General features: G+C 33.2%; 2 protein-coding genes and 1 pseudogene across 2 annotated transcripts; 2 read left to right on the top strand and 1 right to left on the bottom strand.

Moving 5' to 3' along the window:
- Nucleotides 1-4,992: 4,992 nt before the first annotated feature.
- On the top strand, nt 4,993-10,079 carry LOC130945413 (arabinosyltransferase XEG113-like). The gene is made up of 13 exons (XM_057874136.1): nt 4,993-5,424; nt 6,285-6,581; nt 6,709-6,914; nt 7,254-7,359; nt 7,479-7,735; nt 7,834-7,969; nt 8,240-8,334; nt 8,421-8,474; nt 8,685-8,798; nt 9,017-9,115; nt 9,204-9,323; nt 9,424-9,510; nt 9,626-10,079. Exons 1-13 carry the CDS (start codon nt 5,253-5,255, stop codon nt 9,791-9,793), a joined length of 1,911 nt encoding a protein of 636 aa, XP_057730119.1. The 5' UTR covers nt 4,993-5,252; the 3' UTR covers nt 9,794-10,079.
- Nucleotides 10,080-11,816: 1,737 nt separating this feature from the next.
- On the top strand, nt 11,817-12,445 carry LOC130975699 (capsanthin/capsorubin synthase, chromoplastic-like; annotated as a pseudogene).
- Nucleotides 12,446-13,587: 1,142 nt separating this feature from the next.
- On the bottom strand, nt 13,588-15,774 carry LOC130965860 (glycine-rich protein A3-like). The gene is made up of 3 exons (XM_057890625.1): nt 15,597-15,774; nt 15,031-15,320; nt 13,588-14,206 (listed from the first exon to the last, which is right to left on the bottom strand). The coding sequence occupies exons 2-3, from the start codon at nt 15,308-15,310 to the stop codon at nt 13,923-13,925; spliced, it is 564 nt and encodes a 187-aa protein (XP_057746608.1). The 5' UTR covers nt 15,311-15,320; nt 15,597-15,774; the 3' UTR covers nt 13,588-13,922.
- Between the last annotated feature and the right edge of the window lie 3,678 nt (nt 15,775-19,452).

Here is a 19,452-nt window from a genome sequence, read left to right as displayed (position 1 = left end):
AAAAAATATAATATTTTTTGTCATATTTGTTGAAATCCTAAGTTAAATATGAATATTAATTTTTAACATAGAATAAATATATTTTAATCTTTTTGTATCTAAAAATAATATTCTATCAATGTTAGAATTATTTAGATGGATAAGTAATAGTGAATATATAATTATTTAGGATAGATAGAACTAAGTACATCTGTTTATTGAAAATACTAATTTAAAAATATTATATTTAATTTTCAATAGTCAATCTCTCATTGAACCATTGTATGTTCAAAAGATTTTTAAAGAAATGAAAGAATTTTAGCTATATAATTTTTTGTAAAAATTTAATTAATTTAAGATATTTATTATAGTTGATTAAAAAAATAAATTGAAATGACAATTTAATATTTTTATACTCTTAAAATATTATTTATTTATTTTTCTAGCATTCTTTTTCATCCAATGATCACATTAATATAATTTAATTCAATAACATTATTTATCATCATTTGATTGAATAAAAATGTTATTTTATCTGAAAATTTTAGAATTTCTTAACCTCAAGATCATCCATGTTAAATCATTAAGAAATATATCTGAGAGCGCGGAAGCGTCCATTCATTCGAAAGCATGATTGAGATCAAAGAGCTTGGTTTCTGTGATTCTTTAATCTTGGTTAACCAAAATCTTCTGTATCTTTGATAGGACTGAATCACAAATTTACTGTGGGAAAAAAGTTACGGAGGCGAGTTTGATGTGTTGGAGACCAAAATGCTAAAGTCATTATTTATATTTGAGTGTGACACTTATTTAACCCTAAAACTCAAATAAAATAGTATCTATGATTTTAATCTCATTTATCCCAATAAAAAATAATAATGACTTATTTAATTCAACACTTATGACAATAAATGAGATCACTGTTATATAAATCATTTAATGTAAAATTACTTAATTTGCGATTATAATTAATACGTATATTGTCCATAAATATATTAAAAAATAATAATTTTTTAACAATCTTCCACTTGGATTATACATATATATTTTTCTGAGATAATCATATCTTATCAATTTTATGTGCACATCTGTATGTTATTTCCCTTATTATTTTAATAATTTGGTATGTCTCATATATTAGTTATGAAATTACCACAGCTTTTATCACATTAGTGTCGTAACGAAACCACGATGATCGTCATACTAAAATACTCAACCACGTCGATCAAATTTGAATGAGAAAACTCAGAAATTACATACAAAAATGATCTCATGTATGCCTATTTCCAACTGGTCCAATTTGAATAAAAATCCTATTTTATTCAGACTCAGATGAAACTGTAACGGCAACGTCCGGACTCATAGCGATGGCAACTAAGTGATGAGTCTGTGGAAGAAGAAGATAATAACTTAACAGACTCAAAGGGACTTAGCAGGAGAAAGGTGGTGACAGGCTCAACAACGATTGCGACATGAGGTGTGAAGGAAGATGGAAGGTGTGAAGGGGTAGGCGGCGATGGGCTTAGCAACGACGATAACGAGAGTTATGAGATTTTTTGTGAGGAAGTCGAGAAGAAGAAGACTTTGGGTGAGGATGACTGTGTTTCTCTTGCATGGGAATCACTGAATCTGTGATGTGAGACGAATCCTAATTCCTAAAAATGTTTATATGTATATATTTGGGACGGGTACACCCTAAACCCGACCATGTCCTGTCCTAAGTAAAATCTGTCCTGACTCGGATGAAGTTATTATCCTGTCCAACCGGGTATGGATGAGTTGGGTACCGCGTACTTGGATACTCCTGCCAAGTCTAACCACGTATTGACGCTCCATTTATTAAGGGTTTACTGCTAACCAACGTTCCATTTATTAAGGGTTTATCGCCAATGGATTGTTACACACAAAGTGATATTCTAACTCTTAATGGTTGTTTAATCGAATGAGTGAGATAATTATTTAACCAACTCAAATCGATTAAGACAAATACTAATTATTTTTAATATTAAAAATTCTAAAAATTTGATTTTAATTATAATTTTATAAAATATTTATAATAATAATTATTATATATTTTTTATTTAATTTTTATTTAATTTTTTAATAAATTTTTATATAATTTTATGTATTATCTTGTACTACAGAAATATATACTAATTACCTATTATATTAGCATGTGTTTCACGATAAAACGGTGTAAAAACCACCAAAAAGTCAAATAAATTATTAAATTATACTCTATTTCTATCCCTAATTAATCGCTATTAATTGTATACATGTTACTTGAACCTAGTCACTAGAAAAACTCTTACATGTAACACTTTAATACCTAACAATTTAGTCGCATTCTCAAAATGGGAACCATCCTATAACAATTAATTAAGTATTAAGTGTTTGGAATTACTGACAAGTTGCAAATTCTTTTCTGCATTCCAGCTCTAATTTGAATGTAATCTGATCATGTATACAATGAAAGCCAGGTGTACCTTGGTTTGGATTTTAATTTGTTATTATATGTGTTTGGATTGCAGTTTATAAATAAGAATTATATAAAATTAATTTTGTAAACTTGATTTTGACAAAAAATAAGTTTATATTGATTAAGATGATTTATGTTTGACAATTTTTATATCAAAATATATTATAATAAAATAAATATTGTTTGGATTCACTAATCAAAATTATTTTTAAATAAAAAAATACTAAAATAAACATTAACTTAAATAATTTGTGTATATTATCTTATTATTTTAATTTAGATATTTAAATAGATCTTATTAATTAATTTTATAATAAAAGTAATATTTATATATTAAAATAAAAATAACATATAAAAATTGGTAAAATATAATTTAAATTAAAACTAATAAAATATAAATTTTAGAGAGTACTAAACATAATAAAAAAATAAATATTTATCTTGGTAGTAATTAAAATAAATCAAAAAATTTTTGATGATATTTTTTATATAATATATTTTTGGTACTTTTAGTATTTTTTTTAGTATACTATAATTTTATTATTATTATTATTATTATTATTATTATTATTTACAATTAATTTTTTTATTTAATTTACTTTACCTAATAGAATGTATAAATCATATTACAAAAGATAATAAAAAATAATACAAAAAAAATTATAATTATAGAAAAGATAATAAAAAATACAAAAAATCATAATTATAAAAATGTATAATATCAAATAAATAATTAATAAAAAATAAAAATAATAAATAATAGAAAAAAGAGTTCATATAAATAAAAATAATAAGAATTTTATGAATAATATAATATCATGTATAAAGAATAAAGTTAATAATAAATAAATAAAAATTGAATATTAATAACTAAAAACCCTTGATAAAATGCAAAAGTTTAAAAATATTATTTCTTGTAAACGAGATTTTGAATACAAAATCACTCCTGCATTCAAAAATAAAAAATGATCAAATTAAAAATTAAAATTTTCAAAAAATTTAAATGACTTTTTTTCTTCTAACAAATTTGTCAAACATTTATAAAAATAGTTAAGTAAACTTTACCATGTGAAGAATTTTCACGAGCTATAACCTATTGCAGTAAGTCACCACAGAAAAAAACTTATTGCAGTAGACTTTAATTTAATCGATCATGTGAACATGTCTCTTGCATTTGATTTTAGAGTGCAAATTGATATATTATTATAATTACATTTTCGAAAATGATACAGGTTGAGGTTGCCGTTCCTCTCATGCATTACAAAGGGATGTTACTTATATGCTATGACTTATCATTATTTTAATTTTTTTTGGTATAGTTTGTTTTATTATTTATTATTTATTATACAGTTTCATCTTTCATGTTTCTTCAGATCTAGATTCTAGACCACCGGAAAAGATGGCATCATTTTTAAATAAATTAATTTAATTTAGATGGACACTCAGATAAAGACGTTCAAAACATCTTTATATAAAGATGTTTGATCTCGTCTATTAAATAAATTCTTATATATTAAATTTTTGACACACGATATAAATTAAAAGTGATATCTTTATTAAAAAAAGTTGCTATATTATTAAAATTGTTATTTTGATTCTGATGTCAATTTTTTAAATTGTTTAAAATTTAAATTTTTAACAAAAAATTTATTACAGAATCATTTTTTTTATTATTCTTTATAAATTTTATAATATTATGTTTTTGTTTTTATTTTATTATCATTTTAATACTTTTTTATTTTGAGAATTTAATAAATTTTTACGAGTTGAGTTTTTATTTAAAATTTTTTAAATTTTTTTTAATATTTTTTATTTTAAAAATTTATATTTTAATCTACTACTTCTTATTGCTAATGGTTTTATTTTTAGTCTAATATTATTATTTATTTTTAAATTTTTTGAATAAAAATTTATTGTAAAATTAAAATTTTAAAAAATATTATTTTGTATTAATTTAAAAAATTCAGTGTTGTTTGAGTTAATATTAGTTAAAATTATTAATATAATTTTTTTTTCTTAGAACTTTTAATTTATTTTTTGATTCAATTCTATTCAAAATTTATATTTTTATTATTAATTTATGTTTCTTAGAATATATTTTTAAATGTGGCTAAACAAACAACTTAAAAAAAAGTTATTTTTACCATTTGTATGTGAGTGATGTCCTTTAATTTAAAGGTGTAATATCCAAAATCCAATCAAAGAGAAAGAAAAATACAAAGTTAAAATCCAAGAATAAGCAAGTTTCTCTCGACTAAAGTTGAGAAAAATTAATATAATTATATGCATATTTAAATATATTACATTAATCAATACCAAATTAATAGAAAAATTTTTATTTATTCAATAAAAATTAAATAAAATAAATTCTTTAAATCTAGTAAAAAAATTTATTTTTCTTAAAATATACCTTATCCTAAATATATCGATAAATATTGATTTTAAATTAGTAAGCAGGAATTAAAATGATTAATTTTTTTTCATTTATTAAATTAGTAAGGGATATATTGTTGTTTATTTGGGCATAGTCATGTTTGAGCAAAACTGATTCGTTGACCAAACCCCGCGCATCATCGATACCAACACCCATAGAAAAATTTGGAAACTTTTCAATCTCATTTGCTTCTTCCAATCACCAAAACCCAAATCTCGATTCTGGGTTCTGGGTTCTTCACTCAATGAAATGAAGCTAGAAACAAAAACACGAACATGAGCCAATGTTGCTGATTATGTGTTTGATACAACAAAGTTAGCAGTGGTTCCTGTTCTTCAATTTGCGACAGAGGTTACAGTAATGGCGTGGAGAAATGGGTGTGAGGAAGTGGCCCAATCGAAGCCTCTGTTCCTCACGATCTACACCGTTGTCATCATTGGAATCGTTGTTTCCTTCTTCTATGTCTTCTCTGCAATTTACTCTTCCAACAACTTGCTCTCCTCACCTTCCACTGTTTCTTCTTCCTTCTCTCGTGAGTTCCTTTCTTACTTCTTTTACTTCTGCTGCGGTTACTCTTCCTTTTACTGTTTCTCTATGCGTTCTCGATCATGTGTGTCTTTTGCTTTCTCAATAAAGGTGTGTTTGTCTCAGCTTATTTCGCCGGAAAAGCACTTTTTTTAAGCTGAAGAAAGAGAGTAGATTATCATAGGAATCAGTTTTCAGTTTTTTTCTTCAATTATGTAGAAGATTTGTGAAGTAAAATCTCTTCTATGCCTCTCTAAAAATCATGCCTTTGCTTGTTGCCCTGCAAGGACTTGATAGTTTTGGCTTGAATCTGATGTACCCTTCTGAATTTTAGGACTGTTACAATGTTGCTGTGTGCTCATCATAGTGTAGCGTGTTCTTATTGTTGGAAGTCATTTTTCTGTTATCTATTGTTGACTTGTTGTATGCATAAAAATTGCAGCTTTTTGTGGCTGTGCTTGGTAGTTTTAGCTTAAATCTAGTATACCCTTTTAGCATGAAAGTTCATTCTTCCCGTAAAGAAAGTTTGTTTCGTGTTAATGGGAAAGGCTAAACCCCCTACATTGTGTAGTGTTCTTCTGGAAGAGCTTACTTATTGTTCAAAAAGACAAAGATGATCAAATCTATCACCTCTTTAGGCTCCGATTTGCATTTTTGTGCACAACAAACAACGTTTTTCATTATAGTTCATCAATGCAATTATAGTCTGTGAACTTCTTTTAGTTGAGTTGTCTTCGTTTGCTAGTAACTTAGTAACCTTCCTATTTTTGTTAATGGTGTATTGTATAAGACACTTGTGACTTCTAGCCTTGTTTTTCTTCCATCATGTTTTCAAAGGATTTTGAAAGTTAATTCTTACTTTTCCAGATGATAATCAGCCTCCTAGGGATCAAACACTCAACATTTCCCAGTCAGAAGTGATTCATAATGTGCCCCCACCTTCTCTGGAGCCTCAAAATGCATCGACAAAGTCTCTATGGGATGTTCCTCCACTCGACAAAAAGATGCCCGCTTTGGAGACTTTCCGACTGACCAAAGAGCTGGTTCAGCAAAGGGTGAAAGATAATGTTGTAATAGTGACCTTTGGTAACTATGCATTCATGGATTTTATTCTGACTTGGGTGAAACAATTGACAGATATGGAAGTCACTAATTTTCTTGTTGGTGAGCCATTCAAGCCTTATTTTATGCTCCTTGCTTAGATGTGCAGTGATGCCTTGTGAGAAATGCATTTCTGGTATTTACACCATCAATTGATCTTTGTAAAATGTGTTTGATATCTATTCTTCAGGTGCGATGGACACCAAATTATTGGAGGCACTATATTGGAAAGGGGTACCAGTTTTTGACATGGGCAGCCATATGAGCACAGTGGATGTCGGCTGGGGTTCTCCAACATTTCATAAAATGGGAAGAGAAAAAGTTATTCTAATAGATGCCATACTTCCTTTTGGTTTCGAGCTGTTGATGTGCGATACCGACATGGTTTGGATGCAGGTGATCTTCATTTTTACTTATATGTTTCTGTAGTCATTCTGTTTTGAATAATATTTCAATTCCAAAAGAAGTAAAGTTTGTATTGGCTACAATGTTTTCCTTTCATCTACTTTGTATGCAATGACAGAGGTTTCATTCAGTTTCTTTTCCAGGTTGCTATAGCATTTATTCAGTCCCTCATTCTTCCCTGATCCATTTTATCTTGTTTAATCTCTTTTCTTTACTTTTCTGTTGTCATTATTATTATTATTATTATTTCTTATCTGTTGCATTATTATGCACAATCTGGTATGCTACTCTTTGATAACTTATACATTCAATTATGCACTCGTAAAACAGAACCCGCTTCCATATCTTGCTCGCTATCCAGAAGCAGATGTTTTGACTTCAAGTGATCAGTTAATACCAACAGTTGTTGATGATAGTCTCGAAGTTTGGAATGAAGGTGAAAATGATATGTTGCTGAGCACTTGATTGTCATGATTTTAATTGTGCATGCTTTTTCTCATGTTTAGTTGTTTTCAATACTCTATATTGATGATATTGTCTATCACCTTTGAATAGTTAGTGGAGCCTACAACATAGGAATTTTCCATTGGAGACCCTCAGAGTCGTCAAAAAAGCTGGCAAAGCAATGGAAAGAAATGCTTCTAGCTGATGACAAGATATGGGATCAGAATGGTTTTAATGATATCGTACGCAAAAGCCTAGGACCATCCGTTGGTGATGACAGTGGACTTGTTTATGCATTTGATGGAAATCTGAAGCTGGGAATTTTGCCTGCAAGTATTTTCTGTAGTGGCCATACATATTTTGTCCAGGTAGGAAGCAGTATGATACATACATACATACATACATACATACATAAGTATAATTTTTCTCTTTCCTTCGTTTATGTACTCCACAATTTGTACTGCAGGCTATGTATCAGCAGCTAAGGTTGAAGCCTTATGCTGTGCACACAACATTTCAATATGGAGGCACTGAAGGAAAGCGTCACCGACTGCGAGAAGCCATGCTTTTCCATGATCCACCGGAATACTATAATCCTCCAGGTACTCAGTTGCTTTTGCTCCATAACTTTGGGTTCACTGATCATTAACTTAATTGTATTCTTTTAATCAACAACAACAAAGCCTTATACCACCTGGTGGGGGTTGGCTGCATGAATTAATCGATATCATTGCACCTTTTAATTTTATTCTAAGTTCTACTGATGCCAAAAATTAGAAGTTGTCACTCTAGTGTGTCAACTGATCAGTGAATTTTTATGATTTTAAGTTCTGAGATATTGCTACAACCTAACTTTTAGAAGAACTTTTCAGGGGGCTTCTTGTCATTTAAGCCATTTATCCCAAAAGGCTTGTTGTTAAGTGGAGAACATAATGTTGAATCACATTTTGCCCTTGTTAATTACCAAGTATGTATGTATCGACCTGATCCTTTTCATATTTAGGGAAATAATGTTATAACATTCTAATATTTATGGTTCACGATTTTTCGCAGATCAAACAGATTAGGACTGCACTTGCAATTGCTTCCCTTTTGAACAGAACACTGGTAAAAACTGATTTCTTGGATCATACACTCATTGTGTTCATGTTGAATTGTAACTTCTCATTATGGATGCCCATTGTTTTTTGGCTTAATACTATTAACACAGTTCTCATTACTGATACGTTTGTTAGCCATGTACCTTCTTCCATACTGTAACATGTTAAAATGGTTTCAATATATTTATCCTAAAGTTGGATCTTTGTGTCTGTTTAGGTCATGCCTCCACTATGGTGCAGGATTGATAGGCTATGGTATCCTCATCCCGGCATTTTAGAAGGGACTTTGACTAGGCAACCTTTTCTCTGTCCTTTGGATCATGTATTTGAGGTATTTCCTATTCAAGTGATCTCTTTTCATTTTCTCTTTTACATCATTTGATATCAATGCTTTTGGATCCAAGTTTGAGTCAGTGTAAGTTTGATACACCCTTAACATTTTATTGAAACAAGTGTATATTTAATATGGTTTTAAATTTCGTATCTTGGATTTTTAAAACATTTTATCATCACTGCCTTATGCTTCTTATTAAATGCAATACATTGCAGGTGAATGTTATGTTGAAAAAACTCCCAGAAGAAGAGTTTGGCCCTGAAATAGCTATTAGAGAATACTCAATAATTGATAATCCTTCTCTGCCATCGGAGGTGAATCAATGTTAACTGCAAACAATTCTGAGTAATGATTCTTTTTTGTTGATTATTAAAAGTCATTTCCTTTGGTTACTGAGTTCAGGTTAAAAATTCATGGCTTGATGTTCAACTCTGTAAAGAAGGAACCCCAGATTGTGATGCATCAGATAATACCACCCTTGGGGGATTTCTCAAATTTCCAAAACATAGCAATGAAGAGACGGTATTCGATATTCTTATTCTGCACCAGCTTTATATATATAGATATACTTTGTTTATGAAATGCGATACTTAACATGGTTTTGCTCTACTTGCATTTGCAGTTTATGAAAATTTTCTCACCATTCAAGGATGTCAAAGTTATCAAGTTCTCTTCAGTGCAAGATGCTTTCACAGGTTTCACTAACAAGGTAAGGCCATATTTTGCTTCTTGAATATGAAATTTTACTGAGTTAGCTTCAAAGATACAAAGAAACATAGTTACCATGTTCTGAACTTCTGATACCATGCTGCTATGTTTTCTAGGAAAGGGAAGAGAGATTCAGAAACCGTGTCAAGCGATACGTAGGCATATGGTGCTGCGTGCTTGATCATGATCCCGGTCACATATATTACGATATGTACTGGGATGAGAAACCTGGATGGAAAGCAATTCCCCCTCAAACACCAGAGGACGATCATCCACCTTGGTGAAGAGACCCAAGTGCAAAGTTGGTTTAGTTTCTAACCGTGATTGTGAAGGCCAACAATGTATACTTTACAAAAGCAAAGAAGATTTGTATCCATATTGAGGATGTAAGTTATTATAGAGGAATTAGCAAACAATTGGATCTTGTGTAGCAATTGAGGAAATTTTTGTCCTTTTATCAAACTATATTAGCATCGCGGACTAGAGAAATGGAAGCCTGCAATTTGGATTTGTGAGGTGCACTTATTTACCCTTTTGATTTCTTTAAATTGCATACTTGTGATTATAATATTTGAGACAAGTAAATCCTTATAATAATTCTTGAAATTTAACGATTATTCAATTTGGTCCTCTTCATTCTAATTTTATTATAGTAGTCCCCCAAATCGAACCCCAGACATCATAATGATCTTTGGACTCCTCTCTGGTGCTGAGTTAGCAACGGAGTACTACATTATCACTGTAATTCAATATCGAAAAGAAGTCCAGGAACCATTATGGTATCTGAAACTCGATTTAGAAGACCACTATAATGAAATTAGAATTTGAAAAACTAAATTTAGAGAAAAGGACAAATAGGTCCCTGACCTTTTACCTCGCAGACATTTTCATCCCTGACCATTGAAAAATGCTTTTAAGTCTTTGACGTCCTTAAAAATTATACGGATCAGTCCCTCTGTCCAAATGCCTCCGTCAGGCTCAACGGAAAAGTTTGACGTGGCTCCCGTTCTGCTTACCTGGCATTACGGCTGCCCACGTGGCACGTTAGTGAAATGGAACTTTTGAAAAATGGACAAAGAAGTCCCTGTCTCTCAATGCGACGTCGTTTACCCCACCACCACCTACCAAAGCCACACTTTCCTCATTCCCTCTCCCAAAAACTCATTACACATCAAGTTCATCATGTTCTTCAACTTCAAGAAGGTTTAGAGTCAGGGCCTACAACAACACCAGCAAGTTTGGAAATTTCCTCAACTTGAAGCCTGCCCATCAACCTGAACTCTTGGATTTTGATCTCCCATGGTGCCATCCTTCCGATCGATCTTGTTTTGACGTGATCATCATTGGATCTGGCCCTGCAGGCACTCGCCTAGCAGAGCAAGTTTTCCGCTATGGAATTAAGGTTTGTTGTGTTGATCCTGACCCTCTCTCCATGTGGCTTAACAACTACGGTGTGTGGGTGGATGAGTTTAGGGATGTCAAAACTCCCCGAGACGCGGGGATCCATGCGGGGACTGCCCCGAACGGGGATCCGATTGTGGGAAATTTTCTCCGGGGATGGGGATGGGGGACGAAATTTCCCCGAAGCAGGCGCGGGGACCCGAGCGGGGATTCCCGCCCTGTCCCCGCTATTCCCCGAAATTTATGAATTTCCTAAATTATCCTTAATAGTTTATTTCTCGTATATGTTCTTTAGTCATTTCTCACACACACGTATATATAGAAATTCAAAACTCCTAATCTTTATTTGCATAACCCTTCTTCAATTCAGAGATCCCTAACATTGTCCATACTCCATCCAATCTCTTTGCAGCCACCTTTCTCACCGCATTGTCACACCTCACTGTGTCATCACCCTTACTGCGTCGTAATTTCTATTTGCGGCGTTCTTTTTTGTAATTCTGCCGTCGTGTTCATTCTCCTCTCTGTTGCCGCGTCTCCCACCTCAACCACTTGCTTGCGTCATTTCGAAAGAAGTCACCATCGTGTCATTTAGACTTTTTGTATAAAATCTTGCAGTTTTGTATAAGATAGATACTTGCAGCTCTATTCATATGGAAATTAATAATTAGTTAGAACTATTATGTAGATGGGGAATGGGGTCTCCGCGGGGAATGGAGATGGAGAGCAATATTCCCCCACGGCGGGGAATAGGGAGCAAATCTGAGGGCGGGAATGGGGAGTAGGGAGGCATCCCCCGCCCCCGTCCTGCCCCATTGACATCCCTAGATGAGTTTGAGAGTATTGATCTTGAGGATTGCTTGGAGGTTGTGTCTCCAATGGGGTTAAATTTCACAAGGGAAAGGTATGGGGAACGAGCCTTACTTGAGAGCTAATAATTCCAAGTTTCCTATTTTTTTGTATGGAATGCCTTTCAGTTCCAATCTGATCTTTCTTGAGGAGACTTCCCTTGTTAGCCGTCCGGTTTTGTCTTACATGGAGGTGAAGAAGAGGATGGTTGCAAGGCTAAGGCACTTGGGAATCAGAGTGAAAAAGATATTGGAGGATGAGAAGTGTTTGATTCCAATGGGGGGACCTCTTCCTAGGATCCCTCAGAATGTAATGGCCATTGGCGGCACTTTTGGGATAGTACACCCTTCGACAGGGTACATGGTGGCTCGACCAATGGCCGTTGCACCATGTGTAGCCATAGCCATAGCAGAGTGCCTTGGCGGCAATTCTACTCGTTTGGAATGGAGACTCTGTTGAAGCTTGACTTGAATGGATGCAGGCGTTTCTTTGATGCATTTTTTGACTTGAAAACTTGCTATTGGCAAGGGTTCCTCTCTTTAAGATTGAATCTAAAGGAACTCGCTTGGTTAAGCATTTCACTCTTTGGACATGCTTCAAACCCTTCCAGGTTTGAAATTGTAACAATGTGCCCAGCACCATTGGCTAAAATGATAGGCAATATTGCCTTGGAATACATTGGATGATGCAAGGTTTTGAAACATGTACCATAGTCAATGTATTTTCATGCTTTGGTGGTAAGGTGTGATTTGGTTTGGTTGGTGAAATCTAAGGTACTGTTGGAGGGGCCTTAAGCTCTCGCGGATTCTGCTGAGTGATTCTCTGAGCTGGTGTTGGTGCATGCGCCTCTCTTCTAAGCTTTGTCGTGAAGGTGTTGAGAGCAAGAGTTGGTGGGGTTGGGAGGGAGGAGGCAGTGATGACGGATATATTCTTGGAAGAGATAGTGACTTTTTTGTCCATTTTTCAAAAGCTCTATTCCACTAATGTGCCACGTGGACAGCCGTAATGCCAGGTCACGTCAGATTTTTTTTTGAGTGAAGCATTTGGATAGAGGGATTGATCCATCCAACTTTTAAGGACGTTGGGGACTTAAAATGTTCGCAGGATAAAAGGTTAGGAACCTATTTGTCTTTTTCTCCTAAATTTATTTATGTGAATCTCAAATACCATTATAAAAATTTACTCTTGAATCTTATCACGTGATATTTAGGAATTAAATGAGTTTTAGTTTTTAGTCCCTATTTTCTTTTCTCTGAGATATTTTGGTATGGAAAAGTTTTAAATATTCGTTTCGGTTCTTATAGATAGTTTGATACTCATGTAGTTATGAGGCAAACAAAATTTCAGCTCAAACACCTCACTTAGTGTTTGCCTTTGCCTCATCAATATATAATCGATGCGATTAAGAATAGGAAAACCAAAATATTGACCAAACTTGTTATAACTTTTTTTTAAGAATTTTTTTTCTCTCCCTTTGAGATTTGACATAAAATTGTTTAATCAACTTCTCCTTCATAAAGAAAATATATATCAAATTACCATTAATTATATTCAACTTCGGGGAAATATAAGCTAATGTGTTTTTTTTTTAATATCATTGATTACTTTATGATCCCTCTTTATTATTATGCTCTTATATCCAAGTTAGCATCTCAAATAAATATCCACTTAGATAGCTTTGGTTAAGCAACATGGTAGCAGTATGATCACCATGCAAATAGATAAGAAATTTCATATCACACATGGAAAAGAGAATGATTTTGTTTTTCCATCACGCTAATACTAGACCATGCTGAATTTCAAAAGCTACATTGTTAGAAGAAATAAATAACAAAGGAACATGCTAATCAATCTATTGCTTCTTGCTGCCAAGAAAGGCATAAATCAATATAAAACCTCAAGGATCCCCATATTATCAGCAATCATTGTGTTGTTCTAATGAAATTCAGGAAGGTAATTGAAACTATCATCAGCGATCATTGTCTTGTCATAGCCAAAAGAAAGTACAGATATATCCGGGGGAAAAAATGAAAAAGGGTCAACCAATAAAAGATGATGGATTCAGTAAACATCATACCATGTAATGGTTTTATTTATATATTAACAACACAAGCATTAGGCAGCAGCAAGCGATTAGTAGTGTGTATCATGATTATACATTCTTCATTTCCACTTCTTGAACTTTCCGCCAAACATACCATGTTTGCCGTGTTTGCCGTGCTTGAACTTGCCACCATGATGCTTGAACTTGCCATGTTTGCCGTGCTTGAACTTGCCACCATGGGGCATACCATATCCATAGCCGCCACCATGCGCATAGCCGCCGTGAGCGCCGTGAGCACCATGAGAGCCATGGGAAAGTTGGTGAGCACCATATGCAGCGGCAGCGGCGGCAGCACCCCCTGCAAGCACTGCCCCCATAGCGCCATGTCCGCCACCATGAGATCCTGGTAAACAAATATTACACGGGGAAAAAACAGAGAACTTAGTTGCTGCCACGACCAAGGATAATGATACACAAGGAAAAAAGAAATCAAACGAAGCAAAATGTTGGGGTACAGAAAAACTTCAACAGAAACAAGTTTCATACAAAATAAATAAAGTAGTGTCCTAGGAATGTTGATTGCTAAGAAGAGAGCACATATCTCATCAGACATAGCAAAAGTTCTGTCATTGCGGAAGTAATAAGGTTTCAGTTGTTGAATTGTTCTATTAGCTAAACAATCACGAATTGTTTATAAATAGGCAGCTTTTTCAAGAGTTCAATCTTTCACGCCATTATATAAAAAATAATCAGCAAGCCTTTAACTATACATTGCCAGAGCATTCACATTCGGACAAATTACACTATCTCCCTCAAAATTAGGTGGAAATTCATTACAACTACTCTCTATTTGTCCAGGCAACATTAACCTCCCCTTAGAACTGGTTTACAAAACATTTTACAGTCATCAAATTATATATAGTAGCACAATTAAAATTGCTTGATTTTGATTCTAACAACATACAAAATCATGCATATCTGGTAGACAATAGGGAAGTAACATTAAAACTCTCTACATTGACAATACATCAGAGAATTGTGTTACATGTACTAAACTTTTTCTCTCACAGAGCCAAACCACTCTCTTCCCCCACTGGATGGGAGAGGAAAACGTGTTAGCTTAGTGTACGAAATAGAGTAAGTACAATCTCAATCTCAATTATCAAAATTAAAACTTTGTAACCATTGACGACAAAGCAGTTGAAATCAAAAGACATTATTTTATACCTGATGCATGTTGAGGAGGATAACCAGCTGGAGGGTATCCCTGTTGTGGAGGGTACCCCTGTGGAGGATATCCCTGTTGTGGAGGGTACCCATGTTGTGGAGGGTAACCTTGTGGAGGGTACCCCTGTTGTGGAGGGTAACCTTGTGGAGGGTACCCTTGTTGTGGAGGGTACCCTTGTTGTGGAGGGTAACCATGTCCTCCTCCATGAGCAAAGCCCTGGGCAAGGTTTGTGAAAAGTCCTTTGTCACCTTCATCATGCTTATCCTTCCCACCACCCATCTTTTGTAATCTGAATCATTCACAAAAATCAATCATCATGGAATTATATCCAAATCCAATCGAATTTACTGATGAAGTGGCGAACTTTGCATGCAGCATATCCAAAACTAAAATGAAATAAATTTCTAGGTCTAAAGAGATCAAACAGAAATTTCGAAACAATAACAGCAGCAGCAACAATGACGATCCAAATCAACTATTAAAACATTACTACTACATTAGAATTCTAGGATTTGAGATTATCAAAGCTTATAAACATGAATTGATCATTGGAAACGGAACTCACCGAATTGAAATTGAAGAAGAAGAAATTGAGAAATTAGGAGAAGAAATTGGGATCTTGTGAGTTTATATAGGTAGCGTAGTAAAGCTTGGATGACGCGGTATGCACACAGAAGAAGACGCGTTCGTCGACGCGTGCATTTTTCAACTCTGACACGTGGAATCTTGTAATTGGTTGTTGTATTCGATTTCCAAATGCTTCTTGATATTTTCAGTTCGGATATGTTCTCACTTCTGAGGCTACGCTTGATACTTATTTTGTCCTTTCTCGTTCTTATATTCTTCCAATTGTGTTGGTTTATCACTTTTATTCTCAGGTTTTTAAAAAAACATTTTCATGATGAGTGATATTTAATATTTGAAACAAGATACAAACATATAAAAAAAAAGTACAAAATAATGCATTTTATTAGCCTTTTATAGGTAAATTTTCAGTTACCAATTTACCATGTCTCTTTGTATTTGAGGCTGTGTCCAATAACCAAATGCATGCTAAGGTATTTGATTCTTAGACAAGTTTCTTCAAAGTTGGTCACAATTTTTTGACTAATAATTCATGTTATTATTATAGGTTGGCATCTTGATTTAATTTACTCCTTATGTTGCTAAATATAGCTTCTACAGATCAGCATATTATGATTCCTCATTCGTTGTTGATTAGATTATACTTCAGTCTCATTTTAATTAGAGTATTTATTTAAATTAATCTATAAAAAATTTTAAAATAAATGTTTTGGTCCTTGACAAAAAATTTATTATATAATTTCTTTTCAACATTTTTTGACATTAAACTAATTGTTTTTTTTAACATCATTTTGTTAGGTAACATTTGGAAGAGAGACAGAGATAAAAATAAGTCTCAATATTGTGTTTGGTGTAAAATGGGAGGCAGGGACTAAGATAAAGATAAAACTCTAATTTAATTTGTACAAAGGATAAAATTAGAATTAATTATTTGAAATGAATGTATTTTAGGTATAGAATGTGATGGTTTCAGTGGCTAAGAGAAGAGGGGTTGAATCTTAGCGCCCTTTTTCTTTGATTACACTTTTTGGTTTTTGAGGAGACTTTTCTGTTTTTGTCTCATCCCTAACCACGAAACTTTTTACTTTTGTCTCGTCACTTGGCACGAGACATTTTTTATTTTAGCTCCTGTGCAGTAGAAACAGAAATGAAGAAGTAGAGAGAGAAGATTACACCCAGATATATCCTGGTTCAGCTGCTAAGTGCAATACAGCCTACATCCAGTCTCCATCACAACAATGATGAAATTTCACTATAATCATCCAGATTACAAATTGTAAAGTGCTAACCCAACTTACAAGGGGATTCCTACAGAATCATGAAACACAACATAGATGAACAAAGGAACTCTATGGACATCTATGGCTTTTTCTTTTAATTTTGCACTCTCTGTCTTTTTTCGCTCTATGGCTTTTTCTTACAAACCTCACTGTTTGCCTTTTTCCATGAGACTCAAGACATGACAAAATTAAACAGAAAAATTACAAAACAGAATATATTGAAGGAGAAGAAAATATGTAAGCTTAGGTAGCTATGAGAACTTCTGTGCCTTGCACTCTCACTTTCTTTCCTTGAATAAAACCGTGACTGCTCACCCCTTTTATAGAGAGGAGAATCCTTCACAGTTGAAACCAAAACCAAGCTTAACTTCTTTTCCTTCACAACAAAACCGGTTCGGCCACAGAGAGAGAAGAGGTAACTCATGCAAAATCCAACATGCAAATACCTCTAGTTCTTCCTTGGTCATCACTCTTCATCAATCCGAGCGCTCCATCCTTGGCTTGCTCTCCAAGATGGATTTCTGGCCCTTGATGCTTCATGATGATGATGGCTTCATCTGCTCCAATCTCTGCATCTTCCATCACTTCGCCACTCTAGCTACTTCCTATGGTGGTTGAGCAGAATCAGAGACAAGCCATGCCTCCAAGAATCTCCTCCTTGCTGGCCGAATCTCCTTCTTTCTTTTGAGTATGAAGGATCCGAGATTACCTCACCAAATTTTACCACTTTTGGTGATAATCTCAGCCACATCATACTTTTCTTTTGTTATGTTTTCTTGTCATCATTTTGATGGTCTTGTAGAGTGTTCTTCCTTCACTTCGATAGCTCCATTTTGCTTTCATGGTTTCTTGGACAATAACCGAAGCAAAGAAAGAAATGAGAGAGAAGAGAGTATGAAGAAAAGCAATCAAGTGTATCTGAGTAAATTAATTAAAGTGAATTGCTTTTACTTCCCTTAGGTGGAGTAGCGTGTAGCATTGCTAATCCCCATCAAATCAACTTGTCAAATTCTCTCTCATAGTTTCCATGCAATAAATGGTAATTGAATGAATTTGAAATCCATCACATGGTTGGAATTGAGATCTGTTGGAAGGCATAGGCAAATATAAACATTTGCTTTCCTGATGAAGTATTTTTCGGATCATGCATAAGGAACAATTTTTGGGTTCGGAGCATTTAAACTCATTCTAGCCCAAGTTATTTATTTTCCATTTAGCCACAAGAAGCTAACTTCATATTAATGCTGAATATTTTAATCATTGGGCTAGCAACATTTTTATTTCGGCCCAATGGTTTCAGCCATTATGATCATAATATTTTAATACCAAGGCTGAATTGGGTTTGCACCAGAATTTTATTTTCGGCCCAAATAAACCTGCATTGCAAAAATTAATTTAATCATTCAATCTAATATTATTAATTTTTGCAATTAATCATAGTAATAATATTTGATCATCACTTAATTAGAAATAGAGTTTTCCAAACTCATCAATCTCCCCCTTGATGACAAACATTATTAAAAATTGAAATGGAAAGAAATTAAAAGATTGAGTAAAGAATACTCCCTTTGAATTTTGAATTTCTCCCCCTTTCAAATTGTCACATGGCTCCCCCTTAATATATGCCATTTTTACCAAGGGAAGCTTTATACCTGTAACAATTTAATCAAGCTTCAAGTAACAATGTTATTTACCATTTTCATTCCATGAAGCTAAATGCTTGATCTATGAGCAGTTTAAATTGATAATCAAAACTTATTTGACATCATAAACTTATTTTCTACTCAATGCACACAACATAATCAAACAGAAATAATTTTTGCTGTTCAAATTGGTTAAAAATATTTTCCAACAAATCAGAGCAATCATAGTTATGGTAGGAAAAATATTTTTCAAGTAAGATATAATCTTTCCAAACACAGCAACTGTTTTCATTAAAAATTAAGAGAACTGCCAAAAATAAATCCAACATTAAGCATTTTATCAAGGTAATTCAAATGTATCATAAACACAGTAAACACATTTTACCAAGATAAACATCAAATGATGGCAGCAATGTATTCAAAGCAATATTCAAAGCAGATGCATCAATCAAAACATGATCACAATTCAATTAAAACAGATACTTCAATCAAGCATCAATCCTCTTTAACATGGGTATCAATCCTCTTTAACATGGGTTATCATGAATTCTCAAGAGAGAATTTCAACCCCTGTTTTTCAATACCCCTGTTTTCCAATTTCAATTTTTTATTTTTCTACCCCTTTTGTCATCAAAGGGTCACCTGCAAACAGTTTTGAGATAGCAAGCAAAATATTCAAAATATAGTCAAACACAGCAGAGTATCACAGGGTATCTCAGAGTTATAAGAGTCTCCAACAAAATAAAGTACCAGATTGAGCCTACTTAAGCCAATATCTTAAACTTAAAATAGAGAATTAATCATCAGACAGATTGAGATCAGAATCTCCTTCATCATCTTCATTATCAACTCCCAAATCATTCTCCAAGTTTTCCAGCATTAGACCCACTCTATCTTTGCATCTCATCTATGC

This window comes from Arachis stenosperma, chromosome 1 (assembly GCF_014773155.1).
Source record: "Arachis stenosperma cultivar V10309 chromosome 1, arast.V10309.gnm1.PFL2, whole genome shotgun sequence".
NCBI classification, from domain to species: Eukaryota; Viridiplantae; Streptophyta; class Magnoliopsida; order Fabales; family Fabaceae; genus Arachis; species Arachis stenosperma.
Note: the sequence above shows the minus strand (reverse complement) of the source record. Positions and strands in the feature narration are given on the sequence as shown.